Source organism: Cuculus canorus, chromosome 7, assembly GCF_017976375.1.
Source record: "Cuculus canorus isolate bCucCan1 chromosome 7, bCucCan1.pri, whole genome shotgun sequence".
Lineage (NCBI taxonomy): Eukaryota > Metazoa > Chordata > Aves > Cuculiformes > Cuculidae > Cuculus > Cuculus canorus.
This window is the reverse complement of record NC_071407.1, coordinates 917,976-945,324: the sequence shown is the minus strand read 5'-3', so window position 1 is coordinate 945,324 and position 27,349 is coordinate 917,976. Positions and strand designations below refer to the sequence as shown.

At 44.8% G+C, this 27,349-nt stretch overlaps 2 protein-coding genes and 1 long non-coding RNA gene across 4 annotated transcripts; 1 reads left to right on the top strand and 2 right to left on the bottom strand.

Moving 5' to 3' along the window:
• Nucleotides 1-13: 13 nt before the first annotated feature.
• Nucleotides 14-6,217, bottom strand: C7H10orf88 (chromosome 7 C10orf88 homolog). The gene is made up of 6 exons (XM_054071131.1): nucleotides 6,087-6,217; nucleotides 4,552-4,749; nucleotides 3,378-3,450; nucleotides 2,631-2,837; nucleotides 1,465-1,934; nucleotides 14-510 (listed from the first exon to the last, which is right to left on the bottom strand). Exons 1-6 carry the CDS (start codon nucleotides 6,200-6,202, stop codon nucleotides 282-284), a joined length of 1,293 nt encoding a protein of 430 aa, XP_053927106.1. The 5' UTR covers nucleotides 6,203-6,217; the 3' UTR covers nucleotides 14-281.
• Nucleotides 6,218-8,132: 1,915 nt separating this feature from the next.
• Nucleotides 8,133-27,349, top strand: LOC104058563 (disintegrin and metalloproteinase domain-containing protein 9). Of its 2 annotated transcripts, XM_054072025.1 has the most exons (22): nucleotides 8,133-8,380; nucleotides 10,733-10,830; nucleotides 11,988-12,064; nucleotides 12,715-12,793; nucleotides 13,736-13,812; nucleotides 13,980-14,196; nucleotides 14,714-14,779; nucleotides 14,861-14,932; nucleotides 15,610-15,782; nucleotides 16,276-16,360; nucleotides 17,798-17,919; nucleotides 18,800-18,971; nucleotides 19,910-19,999; nucleotides 20,500-20,695; nucleotides 20,820-20,925; nucleotides 21,101-21,275; nucleotides 21,675-21,755; nucleotides 22,350-22,455; nucleotides 23,176-23,308; nucleotides 23,727-23,790; nucleotides 24,196-24,248; nucleotides 24,637-27,349. In XM_054072025.1, the coding sequence occupies exons 1-22, from the start codon at nucleotides 8,311-8,313 to the stop codon at nucleotides 24,713-24,715; spliced, it is 2,391 nt and encodes a 796-aa protein (XP_053928000.1). In that variant the 5' UTR covers nucleotides 8,133-8,310; the 3' UTR covers nucleotides 24,716-27,349. The 2 variants fall into 2 exon arrangements, with proteins under 2 accessions (XP_053928000.1, XP_053928001.1); XM_054072026.1 differs by lacking the exons at nucleotides 8,133-8,380; nucleotides 10,733-10,830 and adding an exon at nucleotides 11,503-11,622.
• On the bottom strand, nucleotides 19,115-27,333 carry LOC128852732 (uncharacterized). The gene is made up of 3 exons (XR_008450760.1): nucleotides 27,227-27,333; nucleotides 21,070-21,259; nucleotides 19,115-19,983 (listed from the first exon to the last, which is right to left on the bottom strand). It is a non-coding gene; the product is annotated as an uncharacterized LOC128852732 (long non-coding RNA).

The following is a 27,349-nucleotide window of genomic DNA, read 5'->3' as shown; positions in this document are numbered from 1 at the left end:
ATTGTTCGAACCAAACTGGGAAACTGTTTCATATGGCTTTTAGTGACGTTCTTTAAATAAATAAACCCCAAAGGGCATACAAAATTCTTATATCTAGGAAAAAACACACTTTGAGATCTTTCAGAAAACTAACAATTGTGTACAACAGGATAGAATTACAGTAACAAAATGCAAGTCAGCAACACTGAGGTTCTTTACACTTCTAACTCGATAAATACTGAGCTTTGTAAAGTACAATTGCCCTTAGAGGACTTACGCTGCAGTCCTCCACCTACTCACATCTACCTCTCTCCATTAGAGACTGCCTCATTAGAGCCATAGTGCGCTTGTGAAATTCTGCCAGGCTTTGAGCTGTGAACCAAGTCCATCAGGAGAACCATTTTATCATCTATGTGTGCCTGAAGAGCCTGCAGCTGGCGATCAATATAGTCCGTTAGTTTCTTCTCCATCAGATCCATATTTTTTGAAATAATCTTTTCCAAATAGGAGCAAATAGGCTGCTGTTCTACTCTGTGAAAAGAGCAAAGATAAGAGTAAGTATAACCTGTTTCGTAAAGACACGAAGCATGACAGAGACTCAGGTACTTGTACTTCTTTTAAACGTAAACTTCTAGTTATGAGAAAATAAACTCGGGATGACAGGTTTTTAGCACAAGTGAAAGACCCTGCCTGCCACACTGTAAATGTTAGGAATGTTTGCAAACACGCTAGGACACAGAGCCAGCTTTCCAAAGGCTCAGTTATGGATGAGACAGCTTGATTACATGTAATAAAATCCACACAGCTCCACAGTGCACACAGAGCTCAAATCCTGTCAGTATGGTAGGCTTCATTCTTCACAGCTAAAGTGTTTCAACAGTCACACAAACCATGCAACTCTCTTTTTATCTGCTTTCTTTACACACACTGCACTTTGCCAGGAGCTGGAAATACTCAGGCTCGATTAGAGTTCCTACACCACATTCCTGCATGGAACCATCTCCACCAGTGATCCTCGGGTACCAAACTGGGTGCACTACAACCACTACCTACTCTGCACAGTAGATGCCAACAAATGACAAGGAACAGGAAAGATCATGGCATGCCATGTGAAAAACAGGAAGACAGAAGAATTTAGGAGGTACAAAATGAAAATGTAACAGACAAGACAGACAAACTAAATGTATAGAAACTGCAGAAATGCTAAACTATTTTTGAAACCACCAAAGGTGGAGGCAAAATACACATAGTTTAGTGACAACAAATGATGTGATTTCTTCTAATAACACTTCCGTATTCAAGCAGCTCATCTGAAAAATTACCTATAATCACGTTCATCACCACACAGCCTTCAAAACCACGCATCTTAAGTGATTGTTGTTAATGAGAATAAAATGCTTACACTATGTATTTTGTTTATTCCTTAAACTTGTCAATAAACACAGCCAAACGATTAGTTCAGTAAGCGCAGCAAACTGGACTTACCCATTACACTGAATGCCTTCCTCTTTGGTCACTGCGCTCTTCCCAGAAGGCCTATCACCACCTTTCAGCCGCAGATGATTCACCTGAGTGCACAAGCTTTGAAGAAATGGAAGCAGCACCTGTGGATCAGCTACCACTGGGGCGGTGCTCGCTTGCCCCTGCACGTGCAACGACTCCATCGCTATAAGAGAATTTCTGAGGCCAGCCGCGTTTTGCTGGGCAGTAAGTCTCTCAGCAGCAGAAGCACTCCCTCTCTCGGGTATGCATGTGTTCTGATGATGACTTCTTTGTAAGTCCTTATGTTCTATTTCACTCGTTACATGATTTCTGACAGGCAAAGGCTCACCGGCCAATGGATCTAATGGTGTCCAAGCAGCTGCCCCACACAATCCGTCGATTACACGGTCACCTCCAAAGTCTGCAGTTTTCCCAAAGATCCAATTAAGTCTGTCTCCAAGAGGTAAATTGTTCTGGTGGGAAGAAAAACATGATTAACATTTAAGTATTAAAATACATTGGAAACTGCACAATAATAACAACAGGTACTTTATAACTCAATAATTACAGCACTCTGCTAGGGTGATGTAGAGATTTATAAAGTAGTTGTGAGTTATATTCTTAGTAATAGTTTTTAATGTTAATTATCTTGTCATTCTCTAAGTAACAAAAGTTTCACTGACTTTGTTTTCCCCAAGACTGAACATTATTAACGCCAGGTGGATTTGGAATTCTGTTCAAACAGTCCACTTTGCCGGAGCAGGATCTAAATCAAATCAACGCTCTGTAAGAGCGTGTCCTGTTTCGCTCAAGGTGATACGCATTTAAAAACAACAAAGGGGACAAACTATCAACAAGCAGTCACCATAGAAATGAACAAAGGAGAGTAGTGTGGCAGGGAAGCTTAAAACAATGATGATACAGAGTTCTTAACTCTGGACTTGGGGTATATGCAGCGACTCCTTGAATACATAATCATTATTCGCTGCACTCCTGATCTACAGGCAGCACAGCCAAACCAGGATTAAAATGGCAGAACATTTTGGTTAAAAAAGAATAACAATCAAGAAGCTTTTTCACCAACTCAGCATAAAACAGGCTTAACCGTTACAGAAGGTAAGGTCACAGCTCAGCACTGTTTAAACTTAAGGAGAAGCACAATGACTCACTTTCTGCTGACACCGGACCATGTCCATGAGCTGCTGAGCTCCTGGAGACAGCTTAGATCCCATGGATTCCATTATCATTTGCACTCTGTCCAGGTCTATGTGCGAGCCTAGTGGAGGAGGATCCATCACTGGCTTGGCAGGCACTGTTTGCACCTGCACAACTATTTTCCTGATGAGCACTCTCTGTTTCTCACCAATGGAGAGCAGCTGTTGTAAGAAGGACAATGCGTTATTCTTTGAGTCTTGGGAAAAACAACACTAAACTCATTTTCAGGGAGATGAAGCAGATTTCTCCTTGCTATTACTCTTTGCGAAATTCTGACTGGAGCAGAGGTGCCTGCAGGACACCAAGATAAATCAGACTTGGATCCTCTCAGCAACTGAGAGCAGCGGCCATACAGACTTTCATAAGGCTACTGAACTGCACCAGAGCTGATGGCTCTAACAACACAGGGACTGTTGATTAGCTGCAGTTTACCTGCTTTACGAAGGGTTTTCCCCCAAGAGGTTATCATCTTTCTCATATAAAATATTTAAGCCTTCATAACTTAAACATGAAGAGAACTGTGATACAAACGTAAAAGGAGAACTCTGATACCAAGACAGAGCACCCTCACAGATTTAAGTGATTATACAAAGTGCTGAAGTGTATAATAACAACAGTCTGGCTAAAAGCAGTGCAATTCAGTTCAGTTAAGTCATTAAAAAGACAAAAGAAAAATAAATCAATTCTGTTCAACTCCCTACCTTAATTCTACAGGAGGCTGCAGGGCATTCGAACTTAAGGTACTTTTTGTACAAAGTAACCTTTTCAGCTTCACTAAAAAATAAAATAAACGAGCTGTGACATCACTCAAAGCGCTTTTTTCTTTAGCAGAAACACACTGAGTCAGTAAATATTCAGATAAGAAACAAGCCTGATTGGGACACAGGTTTAATGTGATACAGCATTTTTAATGCTTGTATGCAACTTGCACTGAATCTTGTTGGATACGTAAGTAGAAACGGATTTGTTTGGGTACCAACATGATCTGCTAGAGAAGCTTTCGGGAGTCAGGATGTTATTCACACATCTTCCCTGAGGCTCCAAGTTGGGTCTTTTTATTCAGCTAATTAAGCAGCAGCTCTGCTGTGTAATGGCTTAAAAACAAAAGACAAGATATTGCTTTAATTCCTCTGGAAAAGCCTGGAAGGGAGTCTCGAACGGCAAAACAAATCCATTGGGCTTTATTTTCTGTCCTGTTCTTAAAGTGTGAGATCACAGAATCACAAGGTTGGAAAGGACCCATTGGATCATCGAGTCCAACAGATCTCATGGTAGAGATCAGCTCAGGGCGATCTGCTGAAAAGACGAGCAGATTCGTTGTCCGGAAAGATTGAACAACACAGAAAAGCTGCACCTGTCCCGACTCCTCCTGCAGTTTTGCAGAATTTCAAAGCAGCACTTTATAGCTTATTGAATCAAATGTTTCACCAACTACAACAGAACTAAAAGGTAACCAGCATAACTGCAGCCTCATACCATCACGAAAGACGCAGCATTTGTGCTAGGCATCAGTAACCATGAGGAGTAACTGGCTCAGGGCAGCGGTGGACCCTTCATCCCTGGAGGGATGCAGACTTTGGGCCATGGTTTAGTAGGCAGTGGTGAGGGGCTCACAATTGGACTGGATGAGCTGAGAGGTCTTTTCCAACCTCAATGACTCTATGACTGCTCTATGAGCACGCCAGAGTTAACCCAGGCAGCTGCAGTGCCCACGCCCACTCCCAGTTTCGCACAGATCTTCCAGAACCCCAGGCTGGGTGGCTGTGGTGGTGCAGACATCAGGTCTTTACCAGAGCACAGTGCCCCAGCAGGAGGCGACCTGGAGGTCCTGCACCCCAAAACAGCCTCCCGCTCCCCCTGGCAGAACCCACTCACCCCAGGGCGCAGCTGGCACCCAGGCCCTCACCACGGCCAGTCCCGCAGTATTCCTCGCCCACATACACCTCCATGGTGCGGGCCTGGCTCAGGACACTGACAGACACCATCTCCCCGGTGGGCTGGCATTCCAAGTGCAGCACGCAGGACGCTTCGCTCCCGCTGCCCACCCGCCTCTCCAACACAACAGCCTCAATGCTGGGGGCAGAAAATATAAGCAATAATTACCTGACCATGACATAAATGGTATGGAATAAGGGGTGAAATGTTCTGGTTTCAGATAAAGTAGAATCAGTTTTCTAACTTCAGCTTAGTCTCATCTAAGTAACATAAACACAAAACAGTGAGGGGGGGGCGGGGAAAGGGGAAAAAAAAAGTCCTCTGTTACTGAAACCCCAGGCTCTTAGTGACTGCCATACAAGCCACAGAAACCAGACAGCTCTCACTAATGACCATTTCTTTCACAGCTCGAAACATTTCCCTCATAGAATAAGCAAATTATCTTCTCAGAACCATCTCTGAGTGCAGCCACACCAAGCCATCTCCTCAGCACCACAGGCAGCAACTCCAGTTTCCTCCTCATTCCCCTCCCCCATCCCCCACCATTCACCATCCCACACACAAACTCCCCTTCCATCCACACTCATTTCCTTCCCCCTCACACTCGTTCCCCCTTTCCTCCCCTCATTCCCCTTTCGCCCTTGTTCCTCCTCTTTTCCCCTCTCCCTTTTATTTCATAGAATCATAGAATATTTTGGGTTGGAAGAGACCTTAAAGATCATCCAGTCCCACTCCTTGCCATAGGCAGGGAGACCTCCCACTAGATCAAGTTGCTCAAGGCCCCATCCAGCCTGGCCTTGAACACCTCCAGGGATGGGGCAGCCACAACTTCCCTGCGCAACCTGTTCCAGTGACTCACTACGCCCATAGTGATGAAATTCCTCCTTACATCCAGTCTAAACCTGCCCATCTCCAGTTTATCCCCACTGCTCCTCATCCTATCACTATAAGCCTTTGTGAATAGCCCCTCCCCAGATTTCTTGTAGCCCCTTCATGTACTGGAAGGTCACTATAAGGTCTCCCCGCAGCTTTCTCTTCTCCAGGCTGAACAACCCCATCTCTCTCAGCCTGTCCTCGGATGGAAGGTGCTCCAGCCCTTTGATCATCTTTGTAGCCTCCTCGGGACCCGTTCCAACAGCTCCATATCCTTATGCTGGGGATCCCAGAACTGGACGCAGCGCTCCAGGTGGGGTCTCACCAGAGCGGAGCAGAGGAGCAGAATCCCCTCCTCTCCCTGCTGGCCACGCTGCTCGGGATGCAGCCCGGGACACGGTTGGTTTCCGGGCCGCGAGCGCACATTGCCAGCTCATGTCGAGCTTCTCACTGACCAGCACCTCACGCCCTTCTCTGCGGGGCTGCTCTCAATCACGTCATCCTGCAGTCTATATTGAAATCATTTTCCCTTTCCCCTCTCATTTCCTTTTTCTCTCACTTCCCTCTCATTCCATCGCTTTCCCCCTCACTTCCCCCCTCACCTCTCCTCTCCGCCGCCATCCTCCCCCTGCCTCACACACACCGCCCTCCCCAACCCGCCCGGCGCCTCGCAGGGCCAGGAGCTCCGCGACAACACCACCGGAGCGAGGGCGGCCATAGCGCGAACCGGAAGTGCCGGGAAACGGAAAGGGCGGGAAGGCGCCTGCGCGCGCGCGCCTGGGGCGGGAAGCGCCCCCTGAGGGGACGGACGCGCCCATTGGGGGACGTTCATTCCGTGAGGGGGCGCTTCCCGCCTTCTCGGGTGGGGACAGGGCGGAGGGGCCCCCCCGCCACCCACCCGCTGTCAGGAGAGAGTTGGAGGAAGGAGGAGCTTTCCCTAACATGGAATGAAAGAAAAGGAGATGCTTTCCTCAATTTGTCACGGAAAACAGGAGACCTTCCTTGATTTGTCATAAAAAAGGAAACAATTCTCTCAATTTGATGTGAAAAAAGGAGGCGCTTTCTCCAACTTGTTATAAAAATAGTTTCCCGGGTTTGTTAGGAAAAAAGGAGACACTTTCCCCAATGTGTTACTAAAAAAGACGCTTTCCCGATTTATAAAGAAGGAAACACATTCCCCAATTTGTTATGAAAAGGGAGACATTTTTGCCAAATCGTTATAAAAAAAGAGATGCTTCCCCAATTTCTAATAAAAAAAAAGACTTTCCAGAATATGTTATAAAAAAAAGGAGACAGCTTTCCCAATCTGTTATAAAGAAAGAGATGCTTTCCCCAATCTGTCATAAAAAGGAAGCTTTCACCAATTTGTTATGAAAAAGAGACGCTTCTTTCAATTTCTTGTGAGAAAAGGAGATGCTCTCCCTATTTTGTTACAAAAAAAAAAAAAAGACTTTGCCCAATTTGTTTTCCCTAATTTATAAAAAAGGAGACTCCCCTTTGTAATTAAAAAAGGAGACTCTTTCCCAATTTGCTACAGAAAAGGAGACCTGCCGCACTCCCGCTGGCCTCACCACCACCCACGGCGTGGGCAAACGCCAGTGTTAGTCCTTCTAATAAAGTAAAGCTCACTTGGAGAGACGGAAAAGCCTTAAAAGCATCCCATTGCTGTGGAATCAATAAAAAGCAACAGTCAGAGCTAAGGAATTCTCCATTCCCAGCTGCAGGGTACCTGTGTGCCACGTAGGAGAAAGACAATAAATAAAAGATGGGGTTCATTCAGTATTCAGTGGCATCCTGAGTCGGGGAAAGCTGCTCCCGGCGCTGCAGCACAGACATAAACCCAGGACACAAGGAGATCGGATTCTCCTACTCAGAGTTTGGCTTGGGGAGCATTAATTAGGTCTATGAAAATAGGAAGATGGATTGGAACAGGTTTTGTACACGCAAATACTGCAAAGGCAGCTGGCATCTCTGCTATTTTTCATTTAAGCCATTGTCTTGTGTGATTTACTAGCAATGGAAAAATGGATATGCTCTGTTTTAATCAATTAATGTATGTATGTAAATCTTGTAGCGTGAAGACTGTGTTGTCTCAGTTTCCTTTTTGAGTTTCTAAATGTGCTTGATACTTCTGAAACACACTGCAAAGTCTTCCAGTTTCAGAAGGGCTTGTTTTCTGCTTTTGGTGGCAATCTGGTTGCATGGTGCCTCGGAAGAGTATGCTGATCCTGGAAGGGTGACGAGCTGCACAAAATTCCAGACTTGTGGTGAGGGGAATTGTCTTTAATACAGAAGGGAGTGGGTATCCCCCCGTTTGGGAGATTCCCACATGTTTGTTGGATTCCTGTGTGTTCATGCCCATTGTGCTTTTGGTATTTTTAAAGATGAAAAATTGAAAAATTGAAAAATTGAAAAATAAAGAACAAGCTGAAATTTCAAAGAGTCAATTTATACTGGAGCTTTTTACTGAGCTGCGAGCAGCCAGTGTAAACATTCTGGACATCATATCCCTAGGCAGCAGCATTTCATGTCTCTAATCTGGTGTGATCTCACTGTGGTCCTTTGGAACAAACCAGTTCGATCCTGGTGTGGACTGCTGCTCTTGCTCCAACCAGCATTGAAGAATGTGCTGCTTTTTATTTGCCTTAAGCTGCCTAACCTGTTTTCTTGCAACCCTAATGGATTATATTTTACTTCCCGTTTCCTTAGCAGAGATGAAGTATCGGAGTGCTTTTCCTGCTCACCACCAGAGCAGACAGCTCCCGTTCCTCTAGTCCTCCTGGCAGCCAGGGACAAAGCATCCGCTCAGATGCGGGAAACCCAGTCATGTTAAGACACAGCCTGATTTTTTTTGCTTTTGGACTAACATTAATGGGAAAACCTTTTTGGATAAAAGGTAAGCTCTCTGGTTTTGTTGCATATTCAGAAAGTTTCTCCAAGTCTCCTTCCACTCTGCTCCTGATCAAAACAATGCCCACCTTTCACATCGAGCCACAGCTCTTCCAAGCTGTTAGCTGACTTGTTTCTGGAGACTACTGGTAGATGCTTTTTATAGTTGAGTTCCTTGTGGTTTCTTTCCTCTGGGATGTAGGAGGTATGTAAAGACATCTCCCAGGTAGGACAGCAGTTGTGACCACTGCAGTCACCATGCCCCTCACTAACGGTAAAGCCTGGACAAAAAGGTTTTGATCTTCAAGAATGTGAGAGGAAATTCCTACAGGTTTGTTTCCATTCTTCATTGACACTCTTCCAGTTATGATTTGGCTGCAGATTTTAGGTTTAGGTGTAACACCTGTTTCCCTTTCTTAGAAAGTGCTGTTTTAATGCTGTGCATTAACAATGGTTTCCTGCTCTCGGGTGTTAAAATTCAAATTGTCAGAACTGCATTTCCACTGTTAGTTCAACATTAGGTTGTTAACCTACACTTAACTCATGAAATGGAATGGATTTTGTCATCTGTGATAACAGAATTACTGGGGATTAAGAACAAAGTCAGTAGTAAATGTTGACTGCTGATATTCTATGTAGCCCTGTTTGCTAATAGCAGCTTCCACATTTTGATTGAATTGGGGGTCTCTAATGTTAAACACACGCTACCTGCACTGAGCTTTTAAAAATCCTGATGCTATCTGATAGTCAGAGATCATCGTTACACTGAAGAATCCTCCTCCCTGCTTTGAATGGAGGATTCTGTGGTTTCTGTGCAATTATGAATTCCTTTCACAGAAACGTGGGAGGCTGAGGGTGACCTGGTGCATCTGTAAATGAGAAGAAATCTCTTTGTTCCCTTATAAAAGAAAAATTAACTCTTTTGTTATTAAACCCCTGTTATTACTGATTCTGTAACCTGTTGAAAAGCAACGTTTGTGTCTCTGTTGACCCAAGTGAATACTCAAACCAGATTGATGAGCAGACCAGGCAAAAGAAGACAAATTCATGTTCAGACTATGTTTTACAAAGCCACTGGAGATTGGTTTTGTCTTTATAAAACTGTTTAATTTAAACCAGTTGCTCAGCAGACTTCTTATCTTCAGCTTCCTGCATTAGCGTCGTGTTGCGGAGGTAATTCTGATGTGTTGTACAAGGCTACAAATCTCTTAACAAAGGTTTGCTCGTCACTAAAACAAACACTGGAGCACTAGGCAACAGCAAGAGGCAGCACAGTGAAATGAGATTGTGTGCACAGTAGATGCAGGATTGTATCCAGAGGACAACTATTAGTATTCCTCATTCAGGACAATCAGGAAGGAATGGGAGGAAAGGGGTTTAAATGGAAGGAGAGGGCTGAAGTGGGAGTTGGTTTAATCAAGGAAAGGACAGAAGGAAGTAGAGATATGAGCAAGAGGGGGAAGATGAGCAAGTGCAGGACCTAACAGCAGCTAGAAGGCAAGACCACAGCAAACAGCTCTGTAACCACTAAAAAATTCCCCAGAGTACATAGGGACTGGATCTATTCTTCTGGAAACACAACATTCTCCAGTTCTCTGTCTAGCAAGCTTTGAAACATCCTGGCAAAGTTGGATCCACCATTCAAAATGGTTGTGCTCTATTACGATCGGCCACTCCTGGGGAGCCCTGCTGGAGATCTATAGATCAGCATTGTCTGCCTGGCAACCATGAGGGGATTTCATAAGACTTGAAGGAACTGAATTCTATCCAAGATGTTAACGTCTCTTGCACAGTTAATTTTAACTGGCCAGCTACTTCAAAAATGACTGCAAAGGGACGGATGGGCAGACAGGGAAGGCAGCTGGAAGGCAGCTGCATAAACTTTCTGTGCTGTATCAAATTAAAAGTATAGGGCATGGAAGAACAAATATTTCAGAAATTATAGGAAAGGTTACCCAGTTAATATCCAGGTTAGAACATGTGAGAACTAAGATTGTCTTTAAATCCTTCGACAGTTTTTCTCTGGGTGCTCCAGAAGACGCCAGCTTTGAGCTGAAGTGACCTTTTTCTTTTAAATCAATTAAACCATTCCTGAACTATTTCTTCATCACTATCAAAATATACACTGAACACAGCAGGGAGGGGAGTTCTAATTTTTCTGATTCTGATTCTTGGAATTTTCTGTGATGTTACTGTCTTGTCTTTATTTTATTTTGCAAACAGTAGCTAATTTGTTTTGACAATATCTCTGCAAAGGAATGACCTACATTTATTATCTCAGCTATATTGTCAGTAACCAAGACTAAGAGGTCTGACTTATCCCTTCTGATTCTTTACAAGTTTCAAGTTTTGTTTTTAGGTGTCTCCTCTGAACAGACATCCAGGCTCTCTGCACTAGAAATAATTATTCCTCGAAGCCTGACACACAGAGAGAGACATTACCCTCTTTTTCACAAGGTTTGTTACTCTGATTATTTCTTCTGACGCTGCTGATTTTCACAGTACTGTCCTATATTACACACACATACACACAATGTATTGTATATATAGATTATTTCTGTGAAGCAATGTGCTACCTCTTCAGATTCTTAGTGTTTTCAAGTAGTTTTGAGTAAATTTGTTGCCACGAGGTCTGTGATTTCACTCTATGTTAAGGCCTTTTAAAATTCTACTCCTGTTAACGGCCTTGTAAGACAGAACTGGGAAGGAACCTGAAGAGTATTTCAGTTTCCTCCAAGTCAGACTAGATGTTGAACTCAAACTAAAGTCCTTGTTTTATAAGGTCTTTTGCTCGTTGTAACTAGTCTTTGGATAATCAGAGGATTTCAACTGTGTAGCATCTAAAAGGCTGGTACTCCCTTTGTGGAAAAGGTCCCACAGAGTTGCACAGTTATGAATGAGTTATGAATGAATGAGTTAAAAGAGAAAGATCTCAGCTTTAATTCTCCGGTTCTGATGTAACTTAACTGTATTCCAGAAACTGAGGTCCATTGCTGAAGTAACAGTTAATGAAATAGCATTAGTCATCCTTGTGCAAACCAATTAAGGAAGGCAGGACCTGTGAGTCATTTGTCCAGTTGCCGATGGTCCAGATAAGCAGCGTCCTGAGACGCAATGTAGTGTGGGGCAGAGTGCACATGTGGGCTGTGCCCTTCTGGGACAAAGGGGCCTTTCCACCTTCATCTGAGCTGTATCTGCCTCCCTTCTGCTACGCGTCCAAGGACCTGGAGAACTACAGCGTCAGTCCAGGTTGAGCTGTGCTTTCACACTTTTCTGGTTCTTTCAATAGCACAAGCTCTAAATTTTCTTTTTTTCTGTAGACTCTCTCTGTTTTCCATTCTCCTTTACCCATCTTTAATGGCGGACACTTCATTTCTTGTGCAGCCTGTGTGCTTTTTCATTCTGTCTTCTACATGAAGATTTATAGCTTAGTATAATTTAAACTTTCCATAGGAAAGGATGCTGAGAGATGAAGGGCTGGAAGGTGTGTTTGGTAAATCAGGTAAATACTTCAGACATCCATAGTAGCTGGACTTTTCTTATCAAAGTAAATGAACTGACACGACCAAGTAGGAAATCCCCTAATTAAGTGATATGTTTTGGTCTGTTCTCAGGAGCATTTGGATGACAATCTTTCTTACTCAATCCACACCAGAAATGGAATGTATCTTCTAAAACTGAAGAAAAATAAGTACGTGATAGAGCGTTCTAAGGAATTAGTCCGTCTCGGGATTCAGTAGTGGAGTATAAAAATACAGACAAATGTTCATATACTGAAAAAATACAGAAGAAACCATTGAAATAGAAAATAGTCATAATTGCAAAATGACTGTTAAATAGTGTCCGTGTCTTGGCACTTGCTTGCAAACAGAAGGGAATCACATTTTTCTACTTGTGCAGAAGGTTATTTTGATTATTTTTTATTAGCACCACAAGAGAGTAGATTTCAGGAAAACCTTATGGAAAATTAGATTTCAGTTCAAAATCATTTCTTTATTAGTGGGGTGGGGAGGGCTGTCGGTGGTATTGTCCTTGAAGAAACGTGCCCATTACGGTTGTTCCTGAGCCTGTAACAGTCCAGGCCCTGATATAACATAGGCTGGTCAGGCCCTAGTGACCAAGTACAGATATTTTAGTTACAATATTTCAAAACAGCTTATTTTCCAAAATAGCTTATTTTTCAAATCATGCAGCTCGTTTTTGAGCTATTTTGTTTCACATCCTTGGATTTTAATAATAATTTAGTACAAGTGTGCTGCTAACAGAATGCAGTACCTGCTAGGGTTCTTATTTCTAGCTTTCAAGACCATTCAAAGAGCAGTCGTCTCTTTTTGTTTCCAGACAGCTTGTTAGTGAAGACTTTGTGCTGTACACGTATGGGGACAGTGGGAAACTGGAAGCAACACAATCAAAACCCAAGGTATTGTACAGGATAAAATTCCCCTTGTGTGTAAGAGTTCCCTCAAGCCAGGGAAGCTAGGCTCTATCAATAGAAGCCATGCTAACAATTTGATAGAACTGGGGATGACAACAAGGATGTATGCCTCTAAATAAATTTTCAAAGCAAAAATGAATGCACAACTGTTAATTTTGAGTGTATTTGTATGTCTGTAATAGGAGAGTGTGAACTGGTGACATTTCTGGCGGTGGGGGGGAACATGTGAGTGACGCACAGATCATACCCACAGAGAAAAGGTGTTAGCTGGGAAAGGCTTTTGTGAATTATCATCACGTTGTAGCATTTCTGTTTCACAGTTACCACTGACACAAACGCTACAGTTCTGTGGCTGTGGGCTGTTTGTAGTTTCACAGCATCACTGTTTTCCAAGGTGTGAAAGGAGATGCCAGGAGATAGTGCCAAGACAGAATCTGAGCTACCTGAGTGGGTCACCCTTGCATAATATGCAATTAATGGTACAATGGCAGCAGCAAAGCTCTATAGTTTTGAGGTCCTGGATCGAACAAGCCTTGCCAATGCTTTTGCATTTAATTTCAACTTTTAACTGCGTGTGAGCTCAGAGAGACTCAGCATGGTGCTTTGTGCCTGGGAGGAAGATCAGCCTTCGAGAGGAGTCTCTGCAAGAACTAGACGAGCAATGTGGGTGAAAGGATTGTGCAAAAAGCTGGTGATGGGTTAAACTAAAAAGCTGGAACAATGGGAGCAAACACTGTTGTAGTTACTCATATCCAGTAACTTTTTATTCCAGGAAGGGTGGGGTTACTTTTAAAACAGGTAACTCTGTACATCTGTAGTAGCCAGCCTTCATGTTACGCAATTAGAAAGGTTGGTTAGAAAATAGGTTCGCATTTGAAAGCAACAACCTTGTTTTGTCACTAATTACGTGGTTTTGTTGCATTTCAGACACACTGTTATTACCATGGCTACGTTGAAGGAATTGCTGACTCAATGCTTGCGCTTAGCACATGCGATGGCCTCAGGTATCGCCTCTTGCTCTTTGCCTCAGGGTTATCAATGGTGCAGTACCAAAGTCAAACAGTAAAAACTCAGTTGCTGTCTTTTAAGTATTCAGCTGTCAGTCACTCACCTGGTCATAACCGCTAGGATAAAACTGTGGAATAACTTTTTGTACTTTTATGGTTGTTAGAGGACTTCTCTACATCGGTGGCACATGGTACGGAATGGAACCGCTCAACACATCCAGCACATTTGAACACACATTTTACCAGTTAGAAGATACACAGGATATCCCTTTCCAGTGTGGTGTGCTGAATGGCAGCTTCCATCACGAGATGTTTGTGAAGCACTCTGTGAAATACGCATTTTCATCAAACAGTACCTCTAGCAGGGAACAGCTTTTGAGGGTAAATACCTTTATGTTCCTCTCCTGAGAGCCACAGTCAGAGCCATGTCCCCAGTCTATTGCAGCAGCAAAGGGGCTCCAGAGCTCTGGCTTTGGCATGGTAACATTGCAGGGGGTTGGCCAGGCAGAACACTTCTTGTTGCCTTCATTTGGATGGATCCCAAACTGGTGGCAGCCATGCTGAGGCAATCTTGAGACAGAAGAGCAGCACAATGACAGTTTAGCACAGCTTGAGGCAGTCCTTCAGCACAAGAGCAGAGCTTGCCCTAGACAGCTGTAGGTACAGCACGAGAGGCATGAAGCTGCCGTTCACCTCAGCCATCCTGGTGTCTGACAAGATATGTTGACTGACAGACAGATATTTATGTGGAAATATAAGGCAAATTAACCTTTGAGGCCACATCAAAAACATGCATCATTGCTTTATAAATACATGAAATTAACATAATGAGAAACATACACAACCCCCTTGAACTCATTAGTTATTGCATTAACTTATTGTGCTTTCTAATTTGCAGAAGAAGCGAGCTGTCTTGCCCCAGAGAAACTATGTGGAATTATTTATGGTCGTGGACAACCGCAGGGTAATGAGTTCATCCAATGCTAAATACACTCTATTAATTCATTGGTTGTTCTCTTTGACAATCTCATATGGTGTTTTACAGTTTTTGTTGAAGGAATCTGATCCTGCTGCAGTGCAAAAGGAAACGGTGGAGCTCATTAATTACGTGGATGGGGTAGGTCAGATAAGCTGCCTAAATTCGGTGGTTTCTCCTGTATCACAGTGTTCAAAAGAACAGCTAATGGAGTTCTGAAACTCTGTTTGGAAGCTGTACGCTGATTTGTAACACATTTCGGGCATGTTATGAATCAATGCACAAGTCTTGATGAGGTGCGAGATATTTTTAAACAACTCTTGTGTGCTCCCAGACTTTGACTGCTCTGGGAACGTGAGGTGTCCAGAATGTTTTCTGTTTCCAGGATGGGTAGTTGTCATGTTTGCAATTTTTCATTAAGCAAACTGTCAAGGCTGTGGACAATTCCATAAGCTTGCTGATAATCTGTTCCCAGTTTCTCCTCAAGGCAATTAGCTAAATAAATAATGAACATGGTCTTTCTGACTTCTCCAACTGAAAGATATGTTTAGGTAATGTCATGAAGTAGCTTTCCTTCAGTCATATATTCTTTCCTTATTTACTTTTGCATTATAGTTATTTCATATTTAGTTTATGCTTTATAAATATTTTATACTCTAGTTTATAAATACAAGTATTTTCTACCTAGTTTCAAAGAAACTAAAGTTGTGTCTCACTCACTGTGCTCAGGTTGTTGCTTACTCAGTAGCAGTGAAGTAAACTTTCATAATCCAGCTGAATCTGGCTGATGGACAGTAGTTATCATTGTGTCCTTTCAGATGTACAGAGCATTAAACATCCAGATTGTTTTGGTTGGATTAGAGATCTGGACTGACAGAGACCACATCTCTGTAATGAATGGCTCAGCTGGAGATGTACTCAGTAGATTCGTGTCTTGGAGACAGAAAGTTCTACTTAAACGATCAAGAAATGATGTCAGCCATCTCCTAATGTAAGTTTTTTTACACTCAGTGGAAAAACTAGCCATGCTGCCGATGCTGTTAATGCATTTGATTTGGGAGTTGTGTATGAATGGAAATGTAACTGGAGCAAAATTCACTCAACTTCCCAACTGTTTAAACCAGGAAAAATGACAGGAAACTGTAGTTAACCCTTTATAGTTAATCAGCTCTGGGTGGCTCTGCTGGAGCAGGGGGTTGGACCAGGTGACCTCCAGAGGTCCCTTCCAACCTCAGCCATTCTGTGAACTCGGAAGCTCTGACACAGCAGGCTTAGGTAACTGATCATTATTGTCCAGCTGTATTATTCAGATAGTCATCATTAATTACAGTGAAACCCTGACATGGTCATCAATTTCTTCTTGACATCAAGAAGACCAAATCTTTCCTTGCAATATTTGTTTCAAATTCATCAGTACCTTTCAGTAGAACTTGTGAAGTTTCAGCCCCTCTTTCAACACCACCTTCCATCCGCTCTTGTTGCAGAGGGAGAAGCTCTTACAGTGGATCCATTGGGATGGCTTTTGTGGGTACTGTCTGCTCACAAGTCCGGGGAGGGTCAATCAGCACTGTGAGTATGTCACATTGAGTGAATGGAAATAAGTAGCACAGGAGCTGCTGAACTAGTACAGATACACTGCTAGTGGGACAAAAAGGGACCGGGACAACTGAGGGCTTTCCTCTGTGCATTCACAAACCCAGAGCTGTAGACACTGCTACTGCCAGACACTGCTTCCGCAGACATGCCTTCTGAACACCCTCATAAGACTTGGAGGACAAGTCTTACGAGGAGCAGCTGAGAGATCTGGGGTTGTTTAGCCTGGAGAAGAGGAGGCTGAGGGGAGACCTTATTGCTCTCTACAACTACCTGAAAGGAGGTTGTGGAGAGGAGGGAGCTGGCCTCTTCTCCCAAGTGACAGGGGACAGGACAAGGGGGAATGGCCTCAAGCTCTACCAGGGGAGGATCAGGCTGGACATCAGGAAAAAACCTTTCACGGAAAGGGTCACTGGGTACTGGAACAGGCTGCCCAGGGAGGGGGTGGAGTCACCTTCCCTCAGGTGTTTAAGGGACAGGTGGATGAGGTGCTGAGGGCATGGTTTAGGGATTCTTAGGAATGGTTGGACTTGACGATCCAGTAGGTCCTTTCCAACCCAGTGATTCTATGATTCTATAAATGACATGCACTCCATTCACGTCTATGGCCAAGCCCTTCCAGTCTTGGACACCAGACTTGGTGTTGGGTAGTCTGTTTGATGAGATTTGTTATGTAAAGACTTTGGCATGTTTTTATACTTATATATGAAAAAAAAAAAAAAAAAGCTTTTCCCAATTTCTCTCCTCCTCACTTCCAGTCCTTGGCTGGCTGGGTCCTGAACTCATTTTCTGATCACCTCTGTAATTCATCTGACTCAAGGTTGCACAGGAAAAGCCCACCCTCATACCATTAACTTTTATAATCACAGTGGGTTTGGGATGCAAACGCAGCTACACAATGCCATGTATTTTCCTGCTCTTTCCATGAATGGGCAGCAAACGTCACGCACTTAAGTGTCCAGAATTCCCCACAATAAGGCAGCAAACAGGCAAAAATGTGAAATTTAGCAAAATTAGTAAGAAACTATCTTTTCCTCTGTCACCCCTGGGGCAAAACCAGTATCCCTAGAGGTTCCTGTCCTCACAGTATGGATGCCACAACATTGTGGACAATCACAGAAGCAGATTCTGTTCTTTAACAGCACATTTGAAGCTGAAAACCCCATTGAAAATGAGTGTCACGACTGATGAACTATAATGCAGAATATGATCCTGATGGAAGGAACAGAAAGAGGGGCAGGATCTGGCTCTACTGGAAAATAACCAGGGACAAATTGTCTTTTATTGCTGAGTTCGCTTTGCAATACTTTTCAGGATTCTGTGTTTGTAGCTTTGTAGCTGGAATAAATCAGTAGAAACACAGGGTTTGCCTCAGTTTCACAATTGTTTTTTAATACCAGTTCTCTTTAATAGTTGAATCATAACAATATGTTACGTCACGCAACAGTAGTGGCACATGAACTGGGGCACAACCTCGGAATGAAGCACGACGATAAGCGGTGTCCTGCATCCTACATTATGCACGGCACAGAGAAGTACGATTTCCAGTTACTTTATGTCAATAACTGCTATTTATCTGCAGCAACTCTGCCTTGTGTGCTGTGAAACTGCTGTGAACCTGGAGGAACTTCTGTGAACAGGGAGGTGTTTGAAGTTTAATCGCAGCAGTGAATTCACTGACTTAGGTCTTGATGTAATTATGACTTCTTTCCAATGTGGTCTGTTTTTCCAACCCAGTCATTCTTTAATTGTGGCATTCCTGAAAACTCATTTGGATTGTCTTCTCTTTTAATGAGAGTGTGTTGCTGGTTTTTTACCCTGCTGAGAACGCTTTACATCTCTTCACTGGGTTTGTGCAAGCAGGCCTCCTGCACACAGATTCTCTTAACAGTTCATTTAAACAAAACCTCCGGGCCTACATTTCTTTCAGTTCATTTGTTCTTTGGCTTCCCCTTAAGAGAAAAAGATCACATTATTTAATCTACCCACGTTTGTACCAATGAATCAGGGTGACTGAACACCGGACAAAACTGCTATAAGAAGATGCATTCCTGAGTTCTTGGGGACTCCGAGTCACGGTGAAAGTCCTTCTGGAGAGGATTTTTTAATCAAGCATTTTTAGACTCAGTACAGGCAAAGAATTTCTAAGGTGTGTTTTACATAGGGCATAACAATGAAGAATCTGATGGTCCCTTAGGCTTCTGAAAGTACTTGTATTTACGTTATACATAGCATCTTTAACTTCTAGTGCAGTACTTTAATGCAAAATAAAGTAAAAATTAAGCATCTCATGATCTTCTAACATTATGAAACAAGATACTTATTATAGATTGGCAGTACTTTAAGGGCCTGAGTTGTATTTTTTCCTGTAAGCAAAATAGTTACAATAAAGGAAAATATTATTATGCTTTCCAGTGGATCCAGGAATTTCAGCACCTGCAGCGCTGATGATTTTGAGAACCTTATTCTAAGTGGAGGAGGAATCTGCCTTAGAAATCCTCCCCAAGCAAGCAGTGTTTACAAAGAACCTGCCTGTGGGAATAATGTGGTTGATCACAATGAAGAATGCGACTGTGGCAAACCACAGGTAATGAACCGAATTCAACTGGTATTTGTATATTGTATCATATCGTATCATATCATATTGTATCATATCATATCATATCATATCATATCATATCATATTTGGTGTATATACTGGCCTTTTAGTATGCTTGATTTGCATTAACATCTGAGGGGTGTCCTTGTAAATTTACATTTTTGCAAGCAATATAAATATAAATTTTAGAAAAAGACTGAAATCATACTTTGATTTTCATATGAACTTGGTTAAGGGCTACTGAACTCAAAGGGCTCTGAGCCAATACTTAAACAAGCAGTGCATTGCTGTGCAGAGAGTGTGGAAACGCAGTTGTTTTCTGTGCTGGTTTTAGCACCACGGATATTTCTGTTACAGAAAAGACACTATAAAGAACCCACAGGTTTCCTAATCATAACTCCTGCGCTTTGCCCACAGCTAAATTACTTTTGTGAGTCAGATTTGTGTTACCAAAATGTCCTTCAAAGAATGGAATGTATTGGCTCGTTCTTTAGGAAATAAAAGTGCCTCAAACAAAGCCACCAACAAATCGAAAGGCTGCCAGCAAGCCCTGGTTCGACTGTATTGGCCTTCTTCCGAGTCATGAAAAGATACCAACAATTCTCCATATCAAACTGCTGGTGGAGTGGAACGATAAGATGGGGGAAGGGGTGATAAGAAGTGTTTAAAAAACAAAGTATTCTGCTGCATTGTTGTCCATTTAAAGTGTAAACCTGCCTTATAGCCCACAACACATCAATGCAGATGTTTTTCTGGTGACCTGCAGTAAAGCACTACAGCCACTGCTGGCTTCTGTTAGAGCAAGGGCTGTCAACCACAAAACACGTGAGAGCGGCAGTGTATTTGCAGTCTGGTTTGTCCGTGCCCTTGGTTTGGTAATGTCCTCTCCTAGCTCTGTAGGGAGGTAAAACCACTGTGTTCTTCAGGAATGCACCGACCCTTGTTGTGACGCTGCAACCTGCAAACTCAAGCCGGGATCGCAGTGCGCGCAAGGACTGTGCTGTGAAAAGTGCAAGGTAGGTTATGTTTATTAAGCTAGATTGATACTAATTACTAGTACTTTATGATGTTTGAAAAGAACTGTCAGAGCACTCCAAATATTTTCACATTCTCAAACTGCATTCACCAGTACAGAGCATGTCAGCAGAGAACCTGTGTCTGATGACTTAGAAACGGAATGTCAAGTGTTATTTCTCACAGGAGCAGGAGCGATCAGGGGCCTTGGCAGCAGAGATCCCCATGATGCAGCAGCAAGCTCCTCCAATGTCTGTGGCGTCTGGCTGCACTTTAATGTGTGTGCGTGCTTGAACCACCCCCATCCTTGGCACGCCCAGCTCATAAACCTTATAGCTGCACCATGTGAAACCGAGGGTGGGGTTGGATATTCGTTAGATATTGATCCGAAAAACTATTTGTCTTCCTGAAAACCACAAAATGTTCTCGGCTGTCACTGTTCTGTGATGGAACTTCCACTGTTGCAACATAAAAGTAGAGTGGCGTTCCTCTCTGGTTCCAGTTTAAAGTGGCGGGAGCAGAATGCAGGCCGAAAATGGATCCCTGCGATCTCCCCGAGTACTGCAACGGCAGCACTGCCTACTGCCCCGAGGACACTTACATCATGAACGGTTACCCATGCAACAACAGGAAGGCCTATTGCTACTATGGGGTGTGCCGGAGCTTTGATTCCCAATGTGAATCCATATATGGAAAAGGTACGTCTATAGTTGGACATAAAAAGACTCGTAGTCTCCTCAGAGACATCTCAGCTCTTTCTTTTCCTCTTTCATATTTTTAAGGCAGCGTTGTGGCTTACTAACATTCACTTTTCTCATACAGGGGCACGGAAAGCACCTGATGTATGCTTTGAGAAAGCAAATATCAAAGGAGATAGGTTTGGCAACTGTGGGATGAGAGGCGGAGTGTACAAGAAGTGCTCTGTTCAGTAAGTCACCAGCAAACACAAGCTCACCCTAAAACTTTCAATGTGAAAAATGCATTCTGATACAGAGTCTAAGAGATCTAAAAGAGTGTCTCCTGGCAATGCAAGCTAAAACATTTGACCCAATAGTGGTTTTTTTCTTCTCACCTTGTCTCTGGGTGCCATTTGTCCATCCCAGGCACAGTCTGTGTGGCAAACTGCAGTGCACATCCGTGAGTCTGCAAAACCTCCCTGCCTGGAGCGTCATCAATAACGCCTCAGGGGTGTTATGCTGGTCTTCTGACTTTGACTTGGGATCCGACGTCCCTGATCCTGCTCAAGTTCATGATGGAACGGCCTGTGGAGAAAACAAGGTGAGGTGAATCACAGCAGCACTGCAGAATATATCCCACCAGCAGGAAAGTTCTGAGTTTTCAGAAGCATTACAGCGTTCTCTGCTTTGTGTGCCAGAATATCTCAGAAACTCAGCTTTTTCAGATATGCACACAAACCTAATTGATTAGTTCTTGATAAATCACGATGCCATAAATCGGTGATGTAGTCAGTTATTCACATTATTCTATCAAAATGCATCCATAAGCTTAAAATCTGAGAGAAATACGGCTTTAAAATTGTGAAGTCCTGAATGTACTTTTGTTTCATGTTTAAGCAAAAGCTGTAGACTTGTGAACATGTACATGTATATAGCATATGTGTACAAGGGTGGGATATTTTAAGTTCTGCATTTGAAAGCCAGTAAATGCTTTTTACAGGCCTGTATAGATTTTGAATGTGTTAACGCAAGTCATCTGGGCTACAACTGTGATGTGAAGCAGAAGTGCAACAACAATGGGGTGAGTAGAGGCCACTTTTGTGCCCTGTTTCAAGAAGACGAAGGGATCAGCACAGAATAAAAGCAGTCCCCAGCCAGGTGGCTCCGTTCACTTCTGAGCTGCGTTAGAAGCCAAGTCCAGTTTTTATTTGCAATCCATGTTGCTCACATGCTGTGGACCTTTTGGCACCAACTGTGAAAGACATTCCTGCTGAATTTCCCCAGAGAATTTCTAATATTACCAGGCTGTGGAACTGTGAAAGATAAATACTACTTTGAGGAGGACAGTTCAGTGATTCCTGATTTATGTATGTCTGCGTGGAAAATAACAATGCAGTGCAAAGGCTGGAAAACTGGGAAGGTCTTTGGACTGCAAATAGGCAAATAACAAAGCAAAGGTTAACTTCTGAGGAGGATTAGCGTCTGTCACCTGGACCCCTCGGTGGTTTGGGCTGTAATGGGGGGGAGCTGAGCTCATTCCCCAGCCAGACTGTGCAGTATCTCTTGTTTCCATGTGCCGTTCTCGGTGTAACCCCAAGCACATAGTGCAGGCTGACGGTGGCCACTTCCCAAAAGACGTTGTTGGTGTGACTAAACCCTGTCGTGCTGCCCGCAGGTGTGCAACAACAACGACAATTGCCACTGCAACGCGGGGTGGGCGCCTCCGCTCTGCGACCGGTTGGGCTATGGTGGCAGCGTGGACAGCGGCCCAGCGCACATCGGTAGGACAGCCACCCCAGCCTCATTCCACCTCCACTGCCCCATCAAACAAGCTGCTGCCAGCAGGGGGTTTCCAGTCTCATTCCAGCTGGGTTTGTCACCTGCATGGGACACGTAATCAAGGGCTGACCTGGAGAACAAACACTATTGTCTGATGCGGAGGCTTGCAGCCATCAAAGAAGTTGGTCCAGTGGAGAATTTTACCTCCAATTGGTCTGAGATAAAAAGCAATGCTTAGATTGCTTAGAATTACTGTTAATTTTTTTAAACTCTTACATATTTACAGAGGTATTTAAACCAGAGTTCTGATGCAATAAGTATCATAGAGGAGGACTATAGGCTGAGAAGGAAACCCACAGCATTTGTGTATGGAAAGAGTCTCAGAAATGAGAGGGGTTAGGGAGGAAGAGACAACAGGCAGCAGTTGGGTCATGCAAGAGCCACAGAATTCTGCAACGGGTAAACAGAGCAGATTTTGTACAGCAAAAAGTTGTACGGCATCTAATATGGGGCGGGTAAGGCAGAAAATTGGTGATAACACAGGGCCAAATCCTGCCTTTCTGATCACAGTGTTTTATCAATCTCAGTGGAGTTCCTAGGTTTCATCTGTTGCAATTCACAGACTGTAGTTCTCACAACAGAGAGGTGTTTTTAGGCAGACAAAATGCTTTAATACAAGGTCAGATGAGATGACTCACACAATTTCAATTCCTTTTCCCTAGACACCTCACTTCGGGATGGTCTTCTTGTTTTCTTCCTCCTTGTGTTGCCAATAGCAGTTGTCACCATCATGGCAGTAATCAAGCGGGATGCAATAAAAAGGAAGTTTTGCAGGAAAAGCAGAAGACAACAGAGGTATTCACTTACTGCAAGGCATATGTCAGCACTGGAGAGCATGCTCCAGATTGATCTAGCAGCTCTTTTCCTACACAAACAATTCCCTATGTCCTCAAAGAAAAGACTGCCCTGCTGTTAGCAGTGGCAGGCAGTTTAATAGCCGTACTCTGCTATTCTGCAGTTTAATCCAGATACTCCAGCTCCCAGTTCTCCAATGTTTTTTCCCCCCAAGTACATTGCACTTTCCTGACTGCTGATGATAATTGCACGGCATGGACACAGGGGCACAGCACAGTGGAAGTGTTTGTCCAGGCTGCCGAGGGGAGCAGTCAGGATCCAGATCTCTGAGCTGTAGCCTCGTCCCTTGAGCACTGCTGCACCCCTGGCAGCAGTTACACCACAGGTGATCTGCCTAATGAGATGGCTTTTATTGCAGGGATAACAACGTGCAGCAACCAAAGCAAAGTAACGGACTGAGTCATCACACAAGGAATGATCAGGTAAGAGGGATGACTTATTTCATGTCGAGTAATCCAGATTGTACAGTGCTTTTTCTCTAGCTTTGTGGCCCTTTGATACTTTGAAACCATCTGAATTTCCATGGATTTAAAGCAATCCATAATGTGTCAGACAGGATTTCTCTTCAGGTGAGGGTGAGCTTTAGTCCCTGTCCTGTCCACATAGGCTGTGAGTGGGATGGACAGAACAGGCTCAGCAGAGCAGCCACGGACTGGACTCTGAGCTCTGTGCCGAGCACCGCGGAGGGGCTCAGCTGGGTAAACACTGACAATTCTGAGACCATAGCGCTGCAAGGGAACAGGAAGAATGTCACAGCAAATGCAAATTCCTTCTAATACCACTCTGCTGATACTGACTAAGCAGCCACACTTTGACTTCTTTTCCAGCCCGCTGCATCAAGGCCTGATTTTTTTACCATCTCGCATTTCCCTGCTCCAAGGTCTGTAGTATCCTAAACCTTCCTTACCCCACGTTTGCTACCATTGCATTGCTGTGGTGTTGTAAGTTCCTCGTGTCTCGTGTCCTGCCTGGGAGGACTTTTCGTGCAGTGTTGTATGAGATAAAATAGGTGAAATGCTTGAAGGAGAAATGCTGGTTTACTGCTTTTATAGAAAACAGCATAACGGGACATGTAAACACTATGTGGGAGAGGGAAAGAAGGAAGGAGGAGGGGCAGAGGAGGGAAAAAAGGAGAGAGGGAGGAGCAGAGGGAGGTACATGCATGTATCCATGGTAGCAAATGTGTAGCAATGGTACAGAACTAGTTCAGAAACTCCAGCTGTCTCAAGCCATTAAATCCTTTCCAAATCGTGTTTCCCACACTTCAGGCAGCCAGTACAGACGCAGTTTCCTGCAGCTCCTCCAGGACCCGCACAACCCACAGTCCCACCTCGACCAGCAGCCTGAAAAGCTTCCTGGGAACCTGCAGCCAGCTCCAAAGAGCAACTGGTCTGAAAAAGAAAACAAAGATTGCAGTCCTCCAGTCCTCTCCTCGTGCAGCCAAAGCACCCTCTGAGAGCACCGACCTCTGCGAAAGACCTGATGCTAAGAGGCACCGAACACAGGCTTTGTAACTTCCCACAATTTTGCTGTTGCTGTATTTGTGCCTCTTCTACCTCAACTCTCAGTTTAAGTGAGAAGCCTGAAGCTCAGCTCCTGGAGCAAATCAGAGAACAGGGCTCTCCAGGAGTGCAGCCGCACTTGCAGGCCACAGAGAAGGGAACTCCATTATTCTGACACAATTGATTCCCCTCCACCCAGATGCTGCTGTGCAAACAACAGCGCGGGTTGAGCTCTTGGGGAGCAAAGCCTGCCTGCTCCCCACAGCCGTGCGCAGCCGGGCCCTCCCGGGGCTGCTGCACGCAGCTGTACCCCTGTGCTGTGCACCTCAGGGCAGTTCCCAGGCCTTGCTCCAATCCCTACCTCTGGGATAGCCATTCCAAAAGCTGGGATCCAGGTCCCGCTTCTCGTTACTGACCAGCCACATCAGTTCAGTGTAGAAGCATTTTATTTTAACAAAAGTCACAAAGCCCTTGAAGGACTATAAATGGTGCAGTGAAGAGGAAACAACCGATAGCAGCAGAAGGCTATGGCTGTATGCCCAGAAGCTGAGAGGGAGGTGTAAGTTAGAAAAGTAGAAATCATGATAACTTAGGGGAAAAACATGTAAAATATGCAAAGCTAAGTAACCAAGTAAGGACTTGATCTAGGCGTGTGGACTGTAGCAACTAACCAATAGTAGTATACACTTATATGCGTGAACAGCTGTCTGTAACCAATCAAGTGATGCCAAGTTTTAGAGGTAACATAACATTGGGTATATAAGGAGCTCGCTAAGAGCAATAAAGGTCTTTGATCCAAGATATCGGAGTGCGTGCCGTCAATCTCCTCAGTTCAGGGCATTTATAGCAGGACCCTTGTACCAGGAGATGAGCGCTGGGAAGAGCTCTGTGGATAATGTCCTGGAATCTGACAGACAGGAGCCATCGCTGCTGTTAGAGGAAATATGGGGTGTCAGGAAAGAGCATCGCACAGTGCCGCCGTTCTCCCGTGTCTGCTGGTTATTGCAGCTGAGGTTTCTGCTAGGAACCGACTCTGCTACAAGAGCGACAGAACCTTCATCACTCTGAACACGACACTTGGGGAGCAGAGCTGGTTTGGAGGAATACGGATGAGTTACACAGCTTGTCCAGAATGGCATTGAACAGGGAAGAAGCAAAACCGACTGGGAGGGTCCAATTATGGAATTGCCTTGCTGAGGCAATATTCCTGACCCCTTCAGTGGTCATTTCACAGCAGGGCTTGGCGAGAGGACCCAAAATACACCGCAGGCACAGAGCGTCTTCCAAAAGCATCATTGGCCTTGATTCCTCACAACTTCAAATTGTCATTATTAAATGTCCCTAATAACAAGTGCTGCTGCTGTCAGCGAGGCGGCGGCGCTGCCCGGTGCGCAGGGGCCGATCTCGCTGTTCAGAGCCTGCGCCAAGTCTGGCCCCGCGGGGGGACGGACGCCCCCAATGTGGGTGTGAGGCCCAGGCACTGAACCCACAATGTTATACGTTGCAGATAGATCCATATCTGTAGAATTCTCAGAAAAGCCGTGCACATTCCTAACCAATCACACTAGCTTGATCTTTTACTGTGCATGCGCCCCGAAACCCTGACTGCACTGTCCCACAATCTTCTCCACGCCGCCTCGGGGGCCGCACAGCCCCGCACGGAGGAGCTGCCACGGTTCCTTCTGGCACTAAAGTTCAACCATCGGTGCTCGTGTTTCTCGGTTCTCACAGCATCACTTTGTTTACCAGACTCTTTGTGGTCTTCAACTCGCCCCACGGTGCCCGCGCGAGGTGAATTTTGCTAAAAAGACAGTAAATTTAACCAAGCACCTCCTTTTTCCATAACAAATTGGGGAAAGTCTCCTTTCTCATAACAAGGTTGGTGATCTCCAATCTGACTCTGAGCTCCTTGTGAAAGCGTTTGTGCTTCGGGGCCTTTTTGCGGCTTTATAACTCCATGGGTTTATGGTTTCTTTCAGCAGTCTCACACCGATGCCGTTGGCAACAACCGGGCGGCGCCCCGGGCTCTGAGCACCGGGATGTGATCCAGCCTTATCCCCAACGCGGAGCGCGCGTTCTTGGCTGCTCCCCGCGCCTCCCACCGCCGCCGGGCTCACCGGGAGGAGTCCTGCCTTCATTCCCGGTCCGGAGCGCGTGACCCCGGGTGTTCCCCGCCCCGGTCCCACCGGGATGCGGTACAGCCCGAATCCCTAATCCAGAGCCGGGGTTCCCGGCTGTTTCCCACACGGCCGCGCCGCTCCCGGGCTCACGGGGAGGCGTTCCTGCCTTCATTCCCAACCCAGAGCGCGTAATCCTGGGTTTTTCCCCGCCCCGGTCCCGCCGCTCCCGGTCTCACCGGGATGCGTTTCAGCCCGGGCTGGAGGGACCTTAAGGCCCCGCCGGTCCCGCCCGTGCCGTGGGCGCGGACCCTGCCCGGGGCGCCTCCCGCCCCGCCCCCGCGGGGACGCGTTCCAGCCCC